Source organism: Carettochelys insculpta, chromosome 11 (genome assembly GCF_033958435.1).
Source record: "Carettochelys insculpta isolate YL-2023 chromosome 11, ASM3395843v1, whole genome shotgun sequence".
Classification (NCBI taxonomy): domain Eukaryota; kingdom Metazoa; phylum Chordata; order Testudines; family Carettochelyidae; genus Carettochelys; species Carettochelys insculpta.
In genome coordinates this window covers 3,195,808-3,217,360 of record NC_134147.1, presented here as the reverse complement: position 1 = coordinate 3,217,360, position 21,553 = coordinate 3,195,808, and the positions used below count along the sequence as shown (strand labels likewise).

The following is a 21,553-nucleotide window of genomic DNA, read 5'->3' as shown; positions in this document are numbered from 1 at the left end:
AACCCCCGCTGCTCTCTCCAGCGCCCTAGTCCTCCCCGGCACATCGCTCAGGGGAGTGGGGCTGGGGAAGGGAGGGGCCTGAGACACAGAGGGGCTGTCCCAGGCTGGGGGGCACAGTCACATGGCCAACGGCTCCCCTTATATCCCCCTGTGATGGGGTTTGGGGATCCCCCTGCACTGCACCCCGTCCGCTGGCAGGAGTGACTCTCACTCAGCAGGTACAACAGGAGGCTTATTAGGCGCCAGATGCCCAGTTTCTCACAGAAGTGTCAGTACAGCATTCAGAGACAGTCCTTCCAACCCGTCCTGGGGAGAGGAGCCCGAGGGGTGCCCCTCTGGGGTGTAGCTTTCCCCCTCCTCAGGCTGGCTGCCTTCCAGCTCTCTCTTCCCCTAGCCTCTAACTGCCTCCCTGTTTCAAAAAAAAAAACAAACTCTGCTCAGCTCTTCCCTCCTCTTTGTTCAGGCAGAGGTGTTACCTGCCAGTTGTAGCCCCAGGGTCATCCTTAGCCACTGGGAGCTGTTCCGCTTGTCTCTCACATCCAGCCTGAGTCTCGCATTTGCACTCCCCACACTCCATCACATCTCTCCCCCCTTCCAGACTGAACTGAGCAGGGTCACTTAGCCAGTGACCTGGGGAAGTTCGGGGCCCTCCCTGCGTGACAGGGCATCGACTGTGGTGTTGTTGTTCCCCTTCACATGGACCACCTCCATGTCGTAGTCCTGCAGGAGCAGACTCCACCGCAGGAGCTTGGCGTTGGCCCCTTTCATGTGATGCAGCCAGGTCAGGGGTGAGTGATCGGTGTACACGGTGAAACGCCGTCCAAACAGGTACGGCTGCAGCTTCCCCAGTGCCCACACCATGGCCAGACATTCCTTCTCTATGGCTGCGTAGTTCTGCTCCCGGGGCAGCAGCTTCTTACTCAGGTACACGATGGGGTGTTTCTCCCCTTTGTCATTCACCTGCATTAGCACCGCCCCCAGCCCCACGTCTGAGGCATCGGGGAACACCAGGGAGGGTTTGTTGAAGTCTGGATTTGCCAGCACTGGGGCCCTGACCAGAGCCTCCTTCGGCGCGCAGAGGGCCTCTTGGCACTGCTCGATCCAGACCACCTTGTCAGGCTTTCCCTTTTTACACAGCTCCATGAGGGGGGCTGCGATGGAGCTAAAGTGGGGCACAAACCTCCGGTAGTACCCCGCCATCCCAATGAAGGCCTGGACCTGTTTCTTAGTCTGGGGTGTGGGCCAATCTCTGACAGCCTCCACTTTAGCTGGCTCCTGTGTTAAGCAGCCGCTGCCCACCTTGTGGCTCAGGTAGGTCACCTCAGCCATCCCCACCTTGCACTTCCCTGCCTTGATAGTCAGACCAGCCTTCTGGAGTCGGTCCAGCACCCGCTTGACCTGGGACACATGGTCCTCCCACGTCTGGCTGAAGATGCAAATGTCGTCCATGTACGCCAGGGCAAAGCTCTCCATCCCTTTCAGTAGCTGGTCCACCAGACGCTGGAAGGTAGCAGGTGCCCCCTTGAGGCCGAAGGGCAGGACCAGGAACTTGTAGAGCCCCACAGGGGTGATGAAAGCCGACTTGAGCCAGGCATCTTGGTCTAATGGCACTTGGTGAGGTCTATGGTGGTGAGGTAACGGGCTCCCCCCAGCTTGTCTAAAAGGTCATCAGGCCTGGGCATGGGGTAGGCGTCCGATACAGTGATGGCGTTAAGCTTGCGATAGTCCACACAAAACCGAACAGACCCATCTTTTTTAGGGACTAACACCACGGGAGAGGCCCAGGGGCTGGACGAGGGTTGGATCACCCCCAGGGCCAGCATGTCTTCAACCTCCCGCTCTATGTCCTGAGCCGTCCTCCCTGTGGCTCTGAATGGCACACACTTGATAGGGGCGTGGGTGCCTGTCTCTATTCGGTGGACAGCCAGGTCAGTGCGTCCGGGTCTGTCAGAAAACAGCTGTTGGTGCGAATGCAGCACCTCCTTGATCTCCGTCTGCTGGGCAGGGGTCAGCTGGTCTGAGAGGGGAATAGACTCCAGCAAGGAGCCGGCTCCAGTCCCTTTGAGCAAATCCACCAAGGGATCATCCCCCTGCCCCTTCCAGTGCCTGCACACGGCCAGCATGCGCGTCTCCAAGTCACTGGCCACCCCGAGCCGCCTGGCCCTCTCCCCGCTTACCGCAACTGGGGCCTCTTAGCGTCTCGCCTCCGCCATGGCCTGCTCGTGCTCCCGCTCTCGCTCTCTCTCCTCCCACTGTCTCTCTTGTAGCTGGCGCTCGTGCTCGCGCTCTCTTTCCCGGTCCTGGTGCTCCAGTTCCTTTAATTGCATCTCATGCTCCAGCCGTCACAGCTCTGCGGCGGGGGACTCTGCCTGCGATGGACCACCGCTAGCTGAGCGCAACCTGGTGGGCACCGTGTGTGTCTAATGGCGTCGAGCCCCAGCTCCTGTCGGAGAATCGGGAACGCTTCCTGAGGGTGACTGGCCACTTCCTGCTGGGACAGGCTCTGGCCCCCCGGATTGCTCATTCTCTTCCAGCTGGGCAATCAGATGGGCCTTGGTCGCCTTCCCCACGGGCAGGCCCCTCTCTCTGCACAGCCCCGCTAGCTCTACCTTCAGGAGTCGGGTGTAATCCATCTCCCCACCGTCTCCTGGGGTATCCACTCACCAGCAGCAGCTGCAGGAGTCGCTCTGTTCCACCTCCGGCCCCTCTGGCTCTTGTGAGGCTCTTTCCTTCTCCTGCGCTCAGTCAGCCACTGCCGGGAGCTCATCTGTGGGTGCAGGGTGCCCATCCGCTGGCAGGAGTGACTCTCACTCAGCAGGTACAACAGGAGGTTTATTAGGCACCAGATGCCCAGTTTCTCACAGAAGCGTCAGTGCAGCAGTCAGAGACAGTCCTTCCAACCCGTCCTGGGGAGAAGAGCCCGAGGGGGGCCCCTCTGGGGTGTAGCTTCCCCCTCCTCCGGCTGGCTGCCTTCCAGCTCCCTCTCCCCCCAGCCTCTAACTGCTGCCTCTGATTCAAAACCAGCTCGGCTCCTCCCTCCTCTTTGTTCAGGGCAGAGGTGTTACCTGCCAGCCCAGGTTATAGCCCCAGGGTCATCCTTAGCCGCTGGGAGCTGCTCTGCTTGTCTCACATGTGCACTCTCCCCACTCCATCACACCCCCGCCCCTTCCTTGGCCCTGGGCCACCGGGATGCCCTGGGGTGTCTGGGAGAGGTGCTGGTAGCTGCAAATCCTCTTTCCGGGCCAGGCAGCTCCCCCCTCGCCAGCCCCAGTGGAGAGGTGTCTTCTCTGGGCTCTGCGCCCGGGGAAGAACAGGGCAGGGCCGGGGGGGAGACAGGGGGCCCCCATTCCCAACCCTGGTGCTGGGAGAAGGGGCAGTCGGGGGCCTGGGATGTGGGGCGCTGAGAGGAGCCGGGGCGGCTTGGGGGCCAGATGTGAGCAGGGCGGGGGGCAGGGCTGGCCGCCCGGTGCAGAGCTCCACGCCCGCGTCCCAGGGGTTAATATTTGGAAAGGAAGCCAAGCAGCCGGCTTCCCTTATCTAATCTGGCTCCTTCCGTGGGGGCCATCACCATAGCATCCTGCCAGAGCCAGTCACCGCCCCGCTCTGAGAGCAGCCCCCGGGGAGCTGGGTGGGCTCCCAGCGCTGTTCAGCTGGGGGGGGAGCCAGGGCGTGTCCCTGGAGGGCCGTGGTCGCTCAGGGCTGGGCTGGGCTGCACCCTTGCTGAGAGCGCAGTCACCCTGGGCCCCGTCGCGACGCGCCCGGTCGCAAGGGCGCAGCTCAGCCGGCGGCTCGGCCGTGCCTCAGTTGCTGGGCGCGGCGCCCGATCTCGTCTTCGGCACGGCAGCAACGGAGCCGAGGGCCACCCCAGGGAGGGGCCGTCCGCGCAGCTGCTGCAGGGGAGGGGGCTGGCTGGACAGGTCCTGGGGGCCGGGCTCAGCCGGACAGGCCCAGCGCCAGCTTGGACGGGCAGGGCCCGGACTGGCTGCTGCTGGTATCTGAGCTCGGAGCAGTCCACGAGCAGCCCCAGGGCAAAACCTGGGCCCCTGGGCATCGCTCACGCACCCCCCTGGAGCTGGAGCGCCAGGCTCGCACCCAGGCTCTGACGGCCTCGCAGCCTCCAGCAGTCCCCTGGGGAGGGGCTTCAGGGTGACAAGGTCTGGGGCAGCCCCCCCCCCTTCTCTGGAGCTGCTCTCACACCCTGCCCGCCTGCCCCTCCGCCTCGCAAACCCAGCAGCCAGCTTAGCCGCCCACCCAGCTGTGGCCTCCCCTTACCGGCTGGCTTGTCATCCTCCAGCCGGGGCAAGTCCCCTTTCAGCAGGGGAAGAGATCTTAACGCCAGCTGCAGCTGGGCCCTGGTCCAGCTCTAAGGACCGTCCCCCCGTCCCCAGAGCTCCCCCTGCCCTGGCCGCGTCCGTACCGTGGCACGAGCCGCCTGGCTGGTCTGTTGCGTGGCTTTGGGCGGCTTAGCTCCCTGCATAGCAGGACAGCACCTGGCCGGGGCAAGGAACGTCTACACGGCCGCATGGGCGTCCTTCGCCCCTTCGCCTCGCCAGCCCCCCGATCTGACCAGGGCCGTCAAACCGGCGGTGCAGCTCCCTAAGGCGCCTGTAAACAAGCTCAGGGTGGCACCGTGTCAGCGAGGAACCACTCCCCGGCGGCCGGCCGGCTGCATGAGGCTGGAACTGCCTTGGCCTGCCGCACGGGCCCTATGAGGCGGGGCAGGTCTGGGTGCAGCCGTCAACCCCTCTCGCGGCACAGCAGGGCCAGCTCCTCAGCCGGTAGGAGGAGCGCGGGGGCTGAGGTCTGTCCATCCATCAGCTGAGGAGCGGGCCTGGCTGGTGGAAGGGGGAGAGCTCCGCTCTGGGCGGGAGCTGCCCCCCCAGGAGGGAAAGGGGGGCCCTGGCGTCCCTCATGAATAAGGCCTGATCCCAGGAGCCCTCCCCCTAACATGAGACCCCCCCCGCCCCGCTCCAGCTGGAGAGTCACATGCGCTTTGTGTGGCTGGGTGGTGCAGTTGCTGGGCCCAGGCACAGAACTAAGATGGTGTGTTTTGGGGGCGTTGCTGTAGGGGGGTGGCTGCCCCCGCCCCCGCGCTTCCACAGCCGCCTGCAGCATTTATCTTATCTGGCCATGGGTCTGGCAAACCCAGATTACTGTGGCAGGAGGTGGCAGCAGCCCATCCTGCAACTGCAACGCTCGCTGCTCACGCCGGTTTGCTTCAGCGGGCGGTCTCAGGAGGGCACCAGCCCGGAGTGAGGCAGCGCTAAGTCGCTGACAGGGCCAAGCATGGGCGGGTCCCTGGGAGGGTTTCCACAAGCTCTGTGTGTTTGGAGCTGGGGTTGGGTCTGAGCCCATCTCTCGCTCCTGCTTTGCCCTAGCATCTTGCTGACAGCAGTGAGTTAGTTTGCCAGCCCCTCCCAGCAGGTGGTGGTTATGGCCATGTTGCAAGAGAGGAAAAGTGACTTGCCCAAGGAGATATAGTAGATCAGTGGCGGAGAGAGCTGAGGCTTGGCCCCGGAATCACTGCTCTAGCTGCCAGACATACTTTTCCCAGGAGACAACAACAGCCACAGACACCATCCCCCTGTCCAGGCCAAGGGTTTCCAGAGTGACCTGTGATTCTGGGGGGCCTCTGGTTTTGGGGGCCAGTGGAGATGCCGGCCGCAGGTGTGACTTTCAGCAGGTGGGTGCTCAGCTCCTGTGATGAAGTGGGGAATACCTGTGTGTGTGTGTGGCTCACAGAGGGTGTGGGGCTCCTGCTGAGGGTAACCTTGATGACCAGGTAACACCTTTTTACTGCAGACAAAGGAGGAGGTGGAGCCTGAAGGGTTTAAATTGGAACTGGGAGTTGGGAAGCAGTAGTCTGGGCTGAGGGAGAGAGAGACAAAGGAGGGGGCAAGGCCCCAGCTCTGGGGGCCCCTCGGGGCCTCCTCTCCTCAACATGGATTGGACTGGCTGTCTCTGCCTGCTGCACTGACTCCTCTGTACGATGCTGCGTCCTGTCGGCTAATAAACCCGCTGTTTTCCTGCTGAGTGAGAGACTCTCCTGCCTGCGGACGGGGTGCAGAGCTTGGGGGAGCCCAGAACCCCATCACAGCTCCTCAATCTGGAACCCTGAAACCATGGGCCACCAGTGCTCCCTCTCATTTTCCCATCAACGGGTGGGATAAATTTTATTCTGTGCACCAAGGGGCGTGCAAATGTGCACCACACAGAGAGACACAGGCTGCCGGCTGCGGGCGCTCTGCTGAGCAGCTGGACGGCACCTGACTCTCCCCATGGCGCACGCACTCGCCTCACTGGGACCCTGCTGGCCACTTAGGAAACACGTGGCCGTAATCCGTGTGCTGGGTGTGCTGCGTTCTCGTGGGTGGGCCAGGCACAGGCTCCCATATCCCCACTGCCTGCGTGGAGCTCTGGGCTGAGCTTGGTGCCCGTCTGCCGCTCCTGGGCTGGGGCTCTGCCTGGATCGGGCAGCAGGGTCCCCCGATGGGGGGCAGAAAAAGGCCGCCCCGGCCTGGCTGCTCCGGCGGTGAGGCCTTTGCTTTGCCCTGGTGGCGCAGGGATGGGGCAGGCCAGCCCAGGTGGAGGCCTGAGAGCCAGAGGCTGCTTAGGACCCAGCAGAAGTCTCAGTGTGACTGACAGTGCTTTAAAAGGCCAGGCAAAGACCAGATGTGACAGCCTGTGCCATCCACAGAGCAGCGCGGCAGCGGGGAGGGGACTGCTGCCAGGCAGATGTGCCCTCTGCGGCCCCAGGGAAGGCTGAGAGAACCTCTGTCGTCCCTGCTGCAGGGGCTGGGCTGGGGGGCCCCCCCACGCTGGCGGGCCGGGCACACAGGCTCGGACTCTGTGAGCCAAGCGGGTGCCTGGAGGCGAGATGCCAGCTGCCTGGCGGGCAGAGGGGCTTTGATTTCCTGGCACGCGGTAGCATGGGACCTCCAAGCCCACTGTGAGCCTATGGGCAGGGAGACAGCAGCCGCCATCGCAACTGCTACGGATCAGAGGGGTGAAAGGTGCTCGCCTGTCGGCCAGCGGCCCACGAGTCTCCAGGTGCATCTGAGGCTGGTAAGTTACCCACTTCCTGCCAGGAGCCGCCAGGGAGGGGTTAGGGTGGAGGCGTCCTAACCAATCACAGGGCACCTGGGCCCGATCCTGTGAGGCCCTGGGCACCCCCCGATCGAAGGACCCGGCCCCCTTCTTTGTAGCAGTGTGCCACGTGCATTGTCAGCTGGGGGACAGGCGTTACCTGCAAGGACAGCGGAGAGACCTGCGGGTAGAGGAGGTGTATTTACCACTGGAGCTGGAAAGCGGGGTCCTGGGCTTGGCCTGTGCCCAGCCTGAGCAAGGAAGTTTTGTTGGGATAGTAATGCTGGGCGGAGGGAGGTTTTTAAAGCGTCCGTGGCAGGGAGAGCCCTGGTGTAGACAGTTACCCGGCGCTGGGGGTAGGACACTTCATCTGGGGAGCCGCTCTGAGCCTCTTGCTGGGGCACACTGCGTCTCCGCTGGGAGGACCATCTGCTCCTGCCGTAGGTGTACCCACAAACCCAACCCACCACCAGCCTTAGGCGTCAGCCCCACCCAGTTCCTGCACCAGAGCGGTGGGACGGCCGCATGGGGCTTGTGGTTGAGCGTCTCCCCTCGGGTGCGTTTCAGCCCCTCATCTCCAGCCCTTTGTGATGGACGGCAAAGGCTTGGTCTCCCCAGGTTCCAGATGGGGAAACTGAGGCACGAAGCGACACAGCGCTGGGGGGCTGGAAGGGATCTTGAGAGCACATCAGCTCCAGCTCCCTGGTGAGGGGCAGCACATGGCTCAGCTCTCCCAAGGCTGGAGGTGTTTGAATGGCCCAGGTTTCAGCAGTGGTCCCCGCTTCCCCATCCTCTCTGCGGCCATATGGCAGGACGGTCCCGCCACCGGCCCGGGGCAGCCGCTGCAGGATGCTCCGAGCAAACCGGTTCAGACCTGCCCCCGAGGACTGGCCGTGGCCCTGGGCATCGCACGCCTCCCATCCAGGAGCCAGACCTGGCCCCTTCGCCAGCAGAGAGGCTGGCGTTCCACAGGCCCCTTCTGGGCCCCTCACCCCCAGAGGAACGGGCTGCCCCTCGCTCCTGCTGCAGCCCTCCAGCCCTGCAGCTCCCCCGAGCCCCTGGAGTCGAGGCCTGAATTCCCTGCCAGACTCCAGCCCTGCTGGGGTCAGCCCCGGTGCCTGTTGCTGAGAGAGGCCACTTGGACAGCCGGAGGGTGCAGGACTCAGCTGGGCGACATCCCTGGGCCTGGGGGTGCTGCAGCTTGCCCCGCCGTGGGCCTGCGCCAGGGTCCTGGCTGCCAGCCCGCACCCGGGGCCCCCCTGCCACCTGGGGGCCCAGCTACCAGCCTCACTGCTTCTGCCTGGGCTCTGTTCCTCGCCCTTACTGGGGGCTCCACAGCTGCCCCCCCAGCTATGGACCCAGCCAGGGGCAATGGGGGGCGGTGCGAGCAGAGGAACCCCCGTCCCACTCATTGCTCCAGCACCACTCGCAACATCTGGATGCCAGCGGCTTGATGTGTCCCAAAGTGCCCCACAGGTGGGGGGCTGGCCAACAAGAAGGAGAGCGCGGGGAGGGGCGCACAGGCAGGGGCTGGGCCAGGCTGGCTGGGGGAGGGGGCGGGCTCTGTGGCTGCAGAGGGAAGTGGGGGTGCAGTGACACTCGAGAGGACGCAGTGGGGCACGCAGGGCCTGGCACGGGGAGGGCAGGGCCTGCCCCGGTGAGGACACAGTGGGGCACACAGGGCCTGGCACAGGGAGGGCAGGGCCTGCCCCGGTGAGGACACAGTGGGGCACACAGGGCCTGGCACAGGGAGGGCAGGGCCTGCCCCGGTGAGGACACAGTGGGGCACGCAGGGCCTGGCACAGGGAGGGCAGGGCCATGCTCCTGAGGGGGTGGGCTGGACTGAACACAGAGGGAGGAACCCCTCACCCTGGTGGCGGGAATCCCATTGTTCTCGCCGTGTGAAAGTTCCTCCCAAGATGGGGTTTGTCTCAGGAGCCGGTCCCCCGGCTCAGGCCCTCGCGGACGTGCTGCTCCGAAGGCGCTTGGTGAGGTGCTTCAGATGTTGGTCGGCGCCCCTTGGGGAGCACTGGCCGGTGCGTGCTGCTCCTTCCCTGCCTGGCCACCCTCCGCCTGGGCCGCGGTGCACGAGGTTTGGTGCAAACATACAAGAGAGGGTGTCGCAATGTTGTGCGTGTTCCCAGTTGCGTCCCAGAGGTCCTGGCGCGCGATGGAGCCTGCTTTGGTCTCAGCTTCTCACCGTCCCCCACAGAGGCCCTCGGTGGGGAGGGAGTTACCCCGGCCTGGATGGAACCAATCTGCTTCGGTCAGTGGTTGCTGGTTTCCGGCAGCCAGACGTCCTCTCTGGTGGGCAGCCAGCCCGGAGCCCTGGCTCGGCTTGCAGTTCCTTCTCACACCTCACCCTCTAGCATGTCTCCTCCAGGATTGCGCCTGGCGCTGTCGGCTTGAAGATCAGGAGACGCCGCGTTGCTCCTACCCTTGGACCCCTGCGTGAGCTGAAAGGTGAGGGGCTTGCGTCATCCGCAGGGGACTTCCGGGGTTAGCGTCGCTCTCCAGACCTCTTCGTTGCTCGCTTGCGACGCTTCTCAGTTTTGCTTCCTTCCCTTTTTCCCCACAGGGAAGAAAATCCATCCGAGAAGACGATGGGGACGGCAAATTTTCCTGCTAGGAGACCCTGGCAACTGGTTCCTGCTTTCCAGCGGCTGGAGGCCTCGGATTAGGCCTGTGGCACAATGGCAAACAGAACTGGGCTTAACGCCACTCAAGGGCTAGACGGTTCCTCCCTGCCAGAGGTGTCCCAATTCCAGGAGGCCATTGGCCTTTTCTTCATGGTCCTGCTGAACATCATAGCCCTGGTGGCCAACGTGGCGGTGATGGTGGTCATCCTCAGGACCCCTCTGCTGAGGAAGTTCATCTTTGTCTGCCACCTCTGCCTGGTGGATCTGTTGTCCGCCATCTTCCTGATGCCGCTGGGGATCGTTTCCAGCTCCTCGTGCTTCAACCGGGTGATCTACAGCATCGCCGAGTGCCAGACCTTAATCTTCTTGAACGTCTGCTTCATCAGCGCCTCCATCCTCACCATCTCGGTCATCAGCGTGGAGAGGTACTACTACATCGTCCACCCCATGCGGTACGAGGTCAAGATGACCGTTGGGTTGGCGCTCACAGTGGTGGTCTTCATCTGGCTGAAGTCGATCCTGGTCACAGTCTTGTCCGTGGTGGGGTGGCCTCAAGACAACGGGGCCACCAGCGCGAGTAGGTGCACGGTGGCCTGGAGCCCGGGGGCCCAAAAGAAGGTCTTTGTCATTGTTTTCAGCACCTTCTGCTTCTTCCTGCCGACCTTGGTCATCTTTGCCGTCTACGGCAGCATCTACAAAGTGGCCCGGGTGGCTGCCCTGCAGCACGCGCCCGTCCCGTCTTGGACTGCCGCCCCCCAGCAGCGATCGCAGTCGATTCATAGCCAAGTCACCATCATCACAACCAGAAACCAGCCCCCCAGGCTGTCCCCGGAGAGGATGTTTGGCGGGGGCAAGGCTGCCGTGACCTTGGTCCTCATCGTGGGTCAGTTCTTGTGCTGCTGGCTGCCATTTTTCTCCTTCCATTTGTACTCCTCCATCAACTCGGCCAGCCCGGGCCAGGGCCACGGGGAGACGGCCGTCACCTGGCTCGCCTACTCCTCCTTCGCCATCAACCCTTTCTTCTACGGGCTCCTGAACCGCCAGATCCGGGAAGAGCTGTCCAGGCTGGGGCGGAGCTGCCTCAACCGACCCTTGAGCCAGGAGCACTGTCTCTCCAGCCCAGAGGGGTCCATCCAGGAGAACTTTCTCCAGTTCCTGCAGAGGACCAGCTGCACGCAGGAGACCCCCTCCAGCTACGTCAACACCAGCCGCAGGAACACTTTGGACCAAACCATGACGGGCTTCAGAATTCCAGGCCAAATCCCAGAAGAAGCCAACTGAGACAGTGCTGGGAGAAAGCGTGGGGCAGGGTTTTAGCTCTTCCAAGGGACTGACCAACCCTTTTTGGACCTGGTGGGGTGGGAGAACGGGCTTTGCCAGAATGTGCCTTCCTCCGGAGTAAACCCAGCGAAAGGCGATTTCTGTGGCTGGATGAGTTGTGCCAGGTGTGGTGGCTGGGAGCCCAAGAGGGAGGGAGCTGGAGAAGGAAGAAGGCCTCGTTAGCGGTAATTTTCTCTTCCTCCCCCGATGTTTCCCCTGCCGTTGCTATGTCACGAGCGCCAAATACTAGCCACGGCATCTGGGCTGTCAGGGGAGGTTCTGCTGCTCCTTGGTCTTCTAGATGAATAGACCTTGTGATGGAGGTCCGGGGGGGAGGATTAAGTGACATGCCAGAGGTCGCCTAGTCCATCGGTGCCTCGGGTTTAGGAAAGGTGGCAGGAGGACCTCAGGCTCTGTCTGTTTCACTGTTCTTTGCTCAGACCACTTGGCAGCACTGCCTGCCTCTGGCTTACTGCTCAGCCTGTCCAGGTGCGAGGGTTCACCGTCAGGCTTCTGCCCCGCCACGCAACCTAATCCAAAGTGAAGGCGGCTCCTCCAGCGGGCGGGTGTGACGGGCTGGTTGGCAGGGAGAGAAGGAGTTGTTCGCCCAGGGCCAGATTAATCCGTGGGGCGGCACCGCTGATTTCAGGTGCTGCAAAGGAGCCAGCGTGTGGGAGGTGCTGTGGAAACACTAGCAGGTGGTGATAACAATAACTGATACCGTGATTGCAATCCCGTTGCTTGCCAGTAATTCATGGAGCTCCCTGGCTGGGGCAGGAACGGCGCAGGTCACTAGCCCGCTCCTGGGTTGCTCGGGAGAGCCGGGTTCTCGCTAATTCTGTCCATCTGTGGGCAGAATACATTTTATTCGTGCACCGAGATCTGTGCACATGCGCACCACCTGTAGACACACACACTGCCGGCTGGGGGCGCTCTGCTAATCAGCTGGGCAGCAGTTGAATCTCTGCTGGGCTCAGCTTACAGAGGTAGACAGCCTAACTCCTCCCGGGTTTGGTTTTTCTCCTCTGTCGATTTAGGCCCCTAAATACCTTTTGAGGCTCTGGACCTAAGCGCTCTTGACTGGGTATTTTCCCCACCCTGCTGGCTCCCATGGCGTTTGCCATTGGTTTTTCATTGCATGCTAATGTATTTCAACGGATGTTTTAACAACCGTCTAGTAACGGAGGCGAAGGACGTGCAGGGCTCAGAACTCTGGTTCGTTTAACGGGAGAATGGCCCTGCTGGGTCAGACCAAAGCTCCATCCAGCCCAGTGTCTTGGCTGCCGACAGAGGCCGGTGCCAGGTGCCCCAGAGGGAATGAACAGAACAGGGAATGAGCAAGCGATCCCTCTCCTGTCTCCCATTTCCAGCTTCTGACAAACAGGCCAGGGACCCTATTCCTACCCATCCCGGCTAGTAGCCATTGAGGGACCTCCCCTCCAGGAATGTATCTAGTTCTTTTCTGAACCCTGTTTAAGCCCTGGTCTTCACAGCCTCCTCCGGCCAGGAGTCCCACAGGCCGACTATTCACTGTGCCAAGGACAAACCTCCTTTTGTTAGTTCTAAACCCCATTAATTTCATTTGGTGTCCCCCAGTTCTTATGTTATGGGAACAAGTCAATGCCTTTGCCTTCTCCACAGCAGGCGTGATTTGTACAGCCCTCTATCCTATCCCCCCTCAGCCACCTCTTTTCTAAGCTGAAAAGTCCCCGTCTTTTTAATCGCTCTTCATCCGGTGCCTGTTCCGAACTGCGCCTCATCTTCCAAGTCTCCCCCTTTTCCAACGCTAAGGTCCTTTTTTTTTTTTTAGCTGAGGCTCTGCGCGCCGTATTCGAGATGGGGCCTACCATGGATTGACACAGAAGCAATAAGATGTTCTCTGTCTTCTTCGCTGGCCCTTTGACAGATTCCTAACGTCCTGTTTGCTTTTCCGACTGCTGCTGCACCTTGAGTGGATGTTTTCAGAGAAGAAGGCAGCGTGTCTCCAAGATCGCTCCCTTGAGTGGTTAGGGTTCAGGTGGTCCCCATCAGATTGCATGTAGAACCTTGCAGAAGAGAACATTTCACTGTGGAGTTGCCTTTTCCTCCCCTCCTGGTGCAGTTTGGGAGCTGTTTCTTCCTTTAAAAGTCTGAGGGCAAATGAGGAAAGATCCCTTAGCAGGTGGCAGAAATTACTCCCCAGAAGGGTCGAACCCCAAACGTAGTTAAATGATCATTTTTACTGCTTTGTCTTGCTCAGCTCTAGCATCTCTAGCAATGAGAGATGGAAAAGGCCTTGGTGTTAATTACGCCTTGCGTATGCCTGGTTCCCCCCCTGCATTGGGAGCCCCTCCCCGCCGCCAAACCCCTTTAAAAGCGCCCGCCGAGAGGTTTGCGCCTGTTTATCGGGCTTTAGCTAAGCCGCTGGCCAGCTGTGAGTGGGAGCAAAGCCGGGTATTGTAAAGTTCTTGGAGAATGTGGATGTCAGTTAGTTGGTCAGTCTTTAAGGTGCTCCATGTCTGCTTGTTCGGTCCGTTAGTAGTAGCTTTGTCCCCGCCAGAATTCCTTAGCCTGGGTCTGCAGCCGGGGGTAGCCCCCAGCGTAGATCGGACAAGCCGTGTGTGTTCCCAGCCGAGGAGAAACTCCCTGGCCATCGTTAAGCCAGCACACGGGTGCAATGTGTCTACATGAGAGGCAGACACCATCAGCTGCGCCTATAAAATCCCTCCTCGATGAGCCCTCGCTCCTGATCAGGGCTCCCTCCGATTTTTTAACATCCATGAGTGGAATAAATTTTGTTCCGTGCACCAAGGCCTGTGGGGATGTGCACCACCCATAGAAACACATGCAGCTGTGGGTGGTCTGCTAAGCAGCTGGGCAGCACCTGACTCTCTTCTGGGTGGCGGCCGAAGCGCTCAGCTTCAAGGGAACGCCGCTCCTGCCGCTTAATACCAAGCCGGTTGGGTTCCACCTTTCCCAGACCAAACCCACAGCGGCTCAGACGCCCCCCACCGAACGCCCCCAGCAGCCCGTTAGAGCTGACCAGCAAAGCACCTTTTAGCTGCCCGGGTGGCACTGCACAGCTGCGTTGAGTCATAGCTTCTGCGTTTACAGGCACAGACCGGCCCTGTGAGCCCTGAGCGCGCGAGGGAGGCTGGGTTCCCTGGTGCATCCCCGGTTGCCGTGAAGCTGCTGTTCCAGGAGCTTTCTGAGTGACAGGATGTACCGAACCCAGCTGCGAAGACGAGGCTTCGATTGTCGTGGAGCCACAGGTGGGGGTTAGGCTCAGACCTTGCGAACGGAGCCAATTTGCTTAGGGTGGGACATAAAGCCCCCAGAGCGCTACAGCTGGGTGGCGGGGAAGTTCTCTGGCTAATCCCAGCCTACCTGGCCTTCCTCCAGCCCCTTTTTTCCTTTTCTCCCTCTGACTACCCAGGAGGATGACTCATCCGCCTTCGTCATTGGGTCCCTTCTGTGGTCACGCTAAGCCCCGAGAAGCTGGCAGCCTTCCCAGGCCTTTGAGCTGGGCCAGCGGTGCAAAAGTTACCCTGACTTTTCCCGTGCTCTGGCCCAGAGCTGCACGTGGCTGGCTCCAGCCCCAGGCGGCGGCCCTTGCCTGGGATGAGTTGGAAGGACACGCAGGCCAGCCAGGTGTGGGTCCCAGGGCGAGGGTCCCTGCTCTGAAGCCTTGCTGGGGAGGCCTCACCTCTGCCTTTCCCCCCGCGGGTGCGAAGTTCAGCTCAGGCCTCCACTCCAGGATCGGGGCCGTGAAGGGCCCCCCCAAGCCACGCTTCAGTTTGCTGGCATGGGGAGCCCACGCTGCATTTCCATGGGGGCCACGCACAGCAGCTGATGCCCCCAGAAGGACCTGCTCCGTTTAGGCCAATTCCTGCTTCCTTCTACCCAGGGAATCTTGTAGTTTCCCTTCCCAGCCAACCCTCCTGCTAGCCCTCCGTGGAGTGCCGCAGTTCTACCCGGCCCGTTGGCCCAGCTGCTGAAAGGCTAACCACTGCCTGAGCATCTCTGGCAGGTTGGGTTACCCTGCACACGGTCCTGGTCCTGGGCTGACGCTGGGCCCCCTGCAAGAGGTAGAGCTTTGGGCAGAGTGTGAGTGAGTGTGAAAGGCAAACACGGTGTGTGCGAGAGACACAGATGGAGTGTGTGTGTGTGTGATGGTGACTGGGGGGGCACAGACTGGGTGTGATAGTGACACAGGGTGTGTGCCGCCCTCTGTCTCTGTCAGGGAAATCTCTCCTGCTCTGCCGTCTCCCCTCCTCTGCACCCCGAGAGTCACTGACGGTCCGTGCTTCAGCTCTGCTGCCTGTCAGCCTCTCCCCGACCCCTGCTCTGCAGAGATGGGGTACAGGGGCAGGGGAACCCCCTGACTCCAGCAGCTCCCTCTTCCCTCCGCACGGCTGGCAGGAGAATCCCAGGAGCGGCTCGGCTGCAGCTGGAAGGAGGTGGAGGGGCAGCTGAACAGATGCTGCTGGCTGTAAGGATGCACGCTCTGCTCCCCAGCCGGGCTTGGGGAGCTGGATCCAACCCACAGGGCTGATTTTGCCCACCCCTGGTTTAAGCCCTTTGCATGCGGCACAGCCCAAGGCAAGAACGACGTCCTGGCTTCCTCGTTCCCTCCCCTTTCCTGGCCAAGGAACGGCCCCTTTGTAGGCGATGGCCGGTTGGCGTTCCAGACCCTTCCCTTGGGGCGGCAGCTTTTTGGGAAGCAGGACCCTGCCCCCGACTTGTGGAGCAACCGCACGAGTTCGGCTTCTCTGCAGCACGTGACGTCCCACTTCGCGCCGATCAGGGCCTCGCACGGCGTGGTTTGCACAAGGATTATTACACGGGTGTGGCACGTGTGAATACTGGGGCCATTCGGGTCCCACCCGCCCCCCGCCTGCTCCCGAGGGGCGGCGGGCCGGTTTGGGGCATTTTCGGGAGGCCCGACTGTTGAGTCTCCTTAACGGAAAGCCGGCGGGTTCCCATCACCGCCTGCTGCCAGAGCGGCCTTCTGAGCCGAAAGCGCGTGGGGCAGGGTCCTACAGCCACCTAGCTACTGCCAACTGTCCCGGACAGCCCCCAGCCCAGGGGAGGGGGGCAGCTGGAGGGAGCTGCGAGGGGTGATACCCCTGAGGGTGAAGGACCTCTCATCTCAGGCTCCTGGGGCTGCGCCCGCCCCCCGCAGTTCTGTGCCCAGGCCTGCCCTGGCTCTGCCAGCTGGACCCATGCCCTGCGCCCCAGGCCTGGCATCCCTGTGGTAACCAGGCACCGTTTCCCTGGCTGCACTACTCAAACAGCAGGCTGCCAGCCAAGCCAGCCTGCTCCCCAGCATGCTGCAGGTGCTCCTGATAAGACAGCCACGTTCGCTGTCTTATCTGCTCCCCGCCTCACGCAATCACGCACCGCATCTGCATGGTCCCCGCACTTGGCACAGCACCAGCCACACAGGCGGCACCTGGCACCACACTGCAGGAAGAGAGACCCTGTCCCCCAATGGCTGGGAGGTGGGATGCCCCAGCCCCTTGGAGAGGGCACATGCAGCAGCGTCCCCTCTAATTTTTTTCCATCCCTATGTGGAATAAATTTTGTTACATGGTCCAGGTGGGTGCGGATGTGCACCACCCAGAGAGAGGCGCTGGGTGTGCTGCTATGCAGCCAGGTGGTACCTGAATCACTCCTGGTTGGCCGCCCACAGGGAACACTGGCATGCAGGTGAAGCCCCCAGCAGAGATGGGGATAAACCCACTCTCCCCCAAACAATAGCAGCTGCACTGGGGAAAGAGGGAGCTGAGCAGGGCCCCCTCAAACCACTCCAGCTCCCAGTGGGCTCTGGGGAGCCAGGTTTAGAGCCCCAGAGCTATTTAGCTACCAAACCTCCATTGATTTGAATGGGGGGGTTGGACCCTAAATCCTCACAGGAGTGTAATGGGGTGGACAAACCTTGGTGCCTGACGGGAGGCCAGGGGCCTTGCTGCACCCCACCCTGGGGAGAGGAGCAGAAGAGAGGTCCTCCCAGCAGGACAGAGCGGCCGTCTCTACGGCAGCCAATCAGAGCCCAACAGGCTGGTATAAAAGAAGCTGCTGGGTTGGGACCAGGTAGTTCCTTTCAGGAGCTTGACTTGGGCATGTTGCTGTGCTGCTTGCAAAGCTGGCTGGGCCGGGCAGGGCCGGGCAGGGCCGGGCCGGGCCGGGCCGGGCCCTGTGGCTGGGACCTTGGTGACTCCCTGGCCTGGGCTGGTCAGGTCCCACGCTGGTAGCCCTGAAGGCACCAGCCAAGACCCCACGCCACGCCATGCCTTGCTGCAGGGGGGCGCTCGGGGGTGGGTGGAGCCCCTTGCGGGGAGTTATCTGGCTGCCTAGTCCTTCCTGAGGAGCAGGACCCAGGTGGCCCCCAGAGAGCAAAGATCGGCTGCTGTGTGGGGGCATCACACGGGGGGTGGAGTCCTGCCCTCTGCTGTGGGGATTGCAGGCAGAACAATACAGCCCGCCGGACTGCTCCCCAAGGCAGCGTGTCGGCTGGGCTGCCCCTCTGGCCTTTTTCCCCCAGCTCCGCAGCCCCTGTCCCCACAGCTGGGGGGCCGAGGTCCTCACCAGTGCAGAGCACTGAGGAGCTGGCTTCCCGGCCAGGCGGCTGCTCTGGAAACCGGCCCCTGTGGAGCGTCACAACGTTCAGTTGTCCTCCCTTGCCCTTTGCATCATTGTGTTGCTATTCAGTTACTTGAGGCAGTGGCAGCTTGGGGTCTGATCTACTGAGAAGGGACACCGGAGGGGCGTCCCAGGCCAGCCCTATCCGGGGTGCTCCTGAAGAGCCTGTCTTTGATTCCACACCTGGGCTGAGAGCACCTGGGGATGGGGTGGCTTGTCCCTTTAAGGCGGCAGGTGGCCAGCCCTGCCAGTGACGGAGCACGAGGTTTCATCAGTAGGCGCGGCTGGGTGAGGAGGAGCGACAGGGCCCTGCAGCGAAGGGTGTGTGTGGGGAGGGCCAAGCAGAGGGACCAGCCGGGGACCTGTGCCTCTAAACCGGGAGGGTTTAACAGGGCAGACTGGGAATATGGATTTGGAGGAGAGTCCAGAAGTTTACCTTGAGCCTGTTCTGGAAGGCTCGTGCATTCACCCCAAGCAGAGATGGGGCTGACCCAAAGGAGAGATGTTACGAAAAGATTCTTGAGCTGAAGACGAGGGAAACTGAGGCAGACTGCAGCAGGCCCACAGGCCAAGAGGGGATGCCGGCCAGTGGTGTCTTCTTTCCCAGCACCCCCGGCTCTGACGCCCATCAGCCCTCTGGATTGCAATGCCCAGAGGGCGTTAGTGCTGCTTCGACCTCTACCGATCACGCGCCAGCTGGCCAGCTAAGCCCCCAGGACTGGCTTAAAATTACAAATACTTGCGGTAAAGTTTAGGTTCTTTCTCCCCCCTTTGTGGGTCACGGGCTTTTCTCCAGGGCCAGAAACGTTAGAAACGCTCCCCAATTTTTAAATGCAAAGGCCCAGAAGCGAAGGACTGCAGGAGCTGGCGCTTTAAGGAGAACCACCAAACCCCAGGTGAGTTGCCATCGGTGCTGCCACCTGCTTGGGAAGAGCTCTTTGTGGCTGGACAGGAAGCGGCCCAGCTGGCGCGAGGGAGGGGACAGGACCTAACATCTGTGGGATGCTAATTGAGCCGCTATCTTTGCATTAATCTCTTCAATGCAGGCAGGACCGGGCTGCCTGCGTGGACTTTCCCCCGCCAGCCCTTCCCTGGAACTGAGCTCACCAGCTGTTCGTGAGACTGCGAGGTGCCACCCTGAACGGCTCCCCAGCCTCTCCCCATCGCTAGGGCTAAACCAGGGGGCTGGGCCTTTTGCTTCGGACCTGAGGAAGCCCATTAATCCCCGCAGAGTCCTGAGCTCACAAAGTTTCTCTTTTTATTAAACTGGTGATAAGTTACAAAGAAGGAAAAAAATAGAGACTTCTATGTACAGCGTTTTCCAGGTCAGCTGGGCTGGGAGGTGCAGGGGGGGGCCGGGGTCGGGAAGATTTCCCCACGCTCTGGCAGATGGGATGGAGACACAGCTGGTGGGGAGGGGAGGTTCCTGTCTGGTGCTGGCTTGTGTTGGGTTTGGTGCGCTTTTCCTCCAGCCCGTGGACTCTCTGCTGTTGCACAGCAGTGGGGCCGACAGGCCGGTAGCATCGGGGGTGGGAGCCAGGATCTCCACTACGCAGGAGGCCTGTGTTCGGAGCCAGGAACGACTTTGCCAGCGAGTTGCTGGGCCCTGTCCTTACTCCAGCCCCAGGCTCCACCAGACGTGCCTCCAAGGGTGTAACTTCCCATCAGGGAGGAGATGGTGGGTGTCACCCGGCATCCTGGGTAGGGCAGCCGGCAACCTTTGGGTAGCCTGGGTAGGCGCCCCGGGGAGGGCGGGTGGTGGGAGCCTGGAACTGCCGGGGGAAGCGGCAAACCGCAGGAAGCCTGGACTGGCATCTCCATCCAGGCGCGACTGGCTCCACCGGTCCTGGGAACCAGGGAGGCCGCGGTAGCTGTCAGCGCCGGATTCTCGGCCAGGAGGATTCCTGCTCAGCCGCCGTCGCCTACCCAGAGTGGTACTTACTGGAGCAGCGCACAAGCCAATCCGCACCCGCCCGCTTGGAGCCCCAGGAACCTGGGCGTGTGCCAGGTGGGGGGTGTCTCCCCTGCCCCACGGACAGCCAGCTGCTGAGCCAGCCCCCGTTCTCGCCTGGGTCTCAGCCGGGCTCTGGGTGCAGAGGGGAGGCCGGGACTCGGGGTGGCGGCTCCAGCGCTGGGTGCTTGGAGATCTCAAAAGCGCTGACTCCTCGGCAGCGCTGCCCTTCCCTGCAGCCCCACAGCTAGCACTGGCCTGGCGCACGCTGTGGGGTGAGCCAGGCCGGGCTGCGCTGTCAGGTGGGGGGAACCTCCGACCCCCAGGGCCCCTCGCAGTAACTGCACTAGCGCATGCAAGGGAATGGGGGCCGAGGCAGCCTTCCAGGAGAACTGGGGAGGTGGGGGTCAAGGCTGGGGTACCCCCTCATTGTCCAGAGGGGGGTGGGGTTGGGGCAGCCCTGACATCCCCTGAATAACTCAGCCCTTCCCTGCAGCAGGGCTCCAGCTGGTCTCCCCTCGTCCACGCCGCTTGGGGCTCCAGCTGCCCTGGCGTGGCACGGGCGCCTGCCGCAGGGCGCAGCTTTGGGGAGGGGGCAGGCCCAGGTCTCCCCTTCATCTCTGGCCCCCTGGGTGCCCGCCTGCTGGCCCCCTCAGTACGGGGAGAACTTCTGCCGCTCCACCTTCTTGGCGCCGTTGGCCGCGGGCATCTTGGTCGTGTAGGCGGGCAGGCTGCCGTTGCGCCCGGCGGCCGAGGAGGGCGGCAGCGTCAGGAAGGGGAAGGGCTTGAGGCTGACGAAGTTGGGCAGGGAGAGGGCGTAGGGGGCGCCCAGCAGCGCGGGAGGGGGCGCAGCTACCGCTGTCAGCGTGGCGGCTGGAGATGCATTGAGCGCCGGGGAGAAGCTCAGGCTGAGGTCAACGGGGCTGGAGACGGGAGGCGCCGGGGAGGTAGATTTGGCTGTCTCTAAGCTGGAGGAAGGAAGAGGGGGAGAGGCAGTGAGGGGGGCGGCGGAGGGCCGGCAAGCAGGGTGGAGAATCCCCCCTGCACCTGTCAGGGCTGGGGAGGTGGGGGGCCGTCACTGCAGCGTCTGCTGAAGAACCTCCCCAGCTGCCCTGACCCTGGTGATTCACAGCCGCTCGAGAGCGCCGGGCCGGCTACACGGAGCCACACGCCCGGAGCTGCACGCGGCGGTAGCCTGGTCGGACGGGAGCGGACCCAGTGCCAGCCTCTGCGTCCGTGCTCTTAAGGCAGCTGCAGTCAAGCGGATTAGGAACTGGTTTGAAGGAAACCCAGCTGAGCAGCTTTTAAACCAAAGGAAGAGTGTTCACACTGGGCTTGCACAGGCGTAACTAAGCCGGTTTAACGAAAGCGGCACGAGCTGTCGGCCCTTCTGTGCTGCACGCTCCTGGCATGGCGCGCACGACCGGGCTGGATCTGCCCCAGGCGCTGCTTGGGCGCTCTCGCCCGGTGCAGATGGACGTGTGAGGACAAGCAGGGCACGAGGGTTTCTACCCGCCCCGAGCTGCTCTCAGGGGATCCTCCCCTTCCCTGGAGTGCCTCGTGCGGTGCTCCAGGCCTGAGGCAGGGCTCAGCTTTGTGCCTTTTCTGAGCCAGCACGAAGCGGGGCCGGTCAGAAACTTATCATCAGAAGCCCGAGCATGGAGGCTGTGGTGCATCATGGGAGATGTAGTCATCCCGGGGGGCCTGGCCCAGAGAGGGGAATGGGCGCGGGACGCTTCTGAACTACAGCTCCCATGAGGCAGGAGAGGTTGGGGTGAAAGAGAAGCTGGGCCCGAGGCTCGGGAGACTCTTGTCGGTCCGACTGGCGGCCGCCCGGCCCAGGGCAGACTGGGGAAGAGGGGCCCCGCCCGAGGAACCCCGGAAGTCGGTTTACTGCCGCCTCCTCTGCCCCCCAGCGGGGAGCCGGCCCTTA

The 21,553-nt window shown here is 62.3% G+C and overlaps 2 protein-coding genes across 2 annotated transcripts in view; one reads left to right on the top strand and one right to left on the bottom strand.

Annotated features, from left to right (window-relative positions):
* The first annotated feature begins 8,924 nt into the window (after positions 1–8,924).
* Positions 8,925–11,143, top strand: GPR62 (G protein-coupled receptor 62). Its single transcript, XM_075005416.1, has 2 exons — positions 8,925–9,549; positions 9,665–11,143. Exon 2 carries the CDS (start codon positions 9,780–9,782, stop codon positions 11,004–11,006), a length of 1,227 nt encoding a protein of 408 aa, XP_074861517.1. The 5' UTR covers positions 8,925–9,549; positions 9,665–9,779; the 3' UTR covers positions 11,007–11,143.
* A 7,352-nt stretch (positions 11,144–18,495) lies between these two features.
* Positions 18,496–21,553, bottom strand: part of PCBP4 (poly(rC) binding protein 4) — a 28,149-nt gene continuing 25,091 nt past the window's right edge. The window contains exon 12 of the mRNA XM_075005418.1: positions 18,496–20,588. Coding sequence (XP_074861519.1) covers positions 20,273–20,588 — 316 coding nt within the window. The 3' untranslated portion in view covers positions 18,496–20,272. The remainder of the gene's footprint in view (positions 20,589–21,553) is intronic.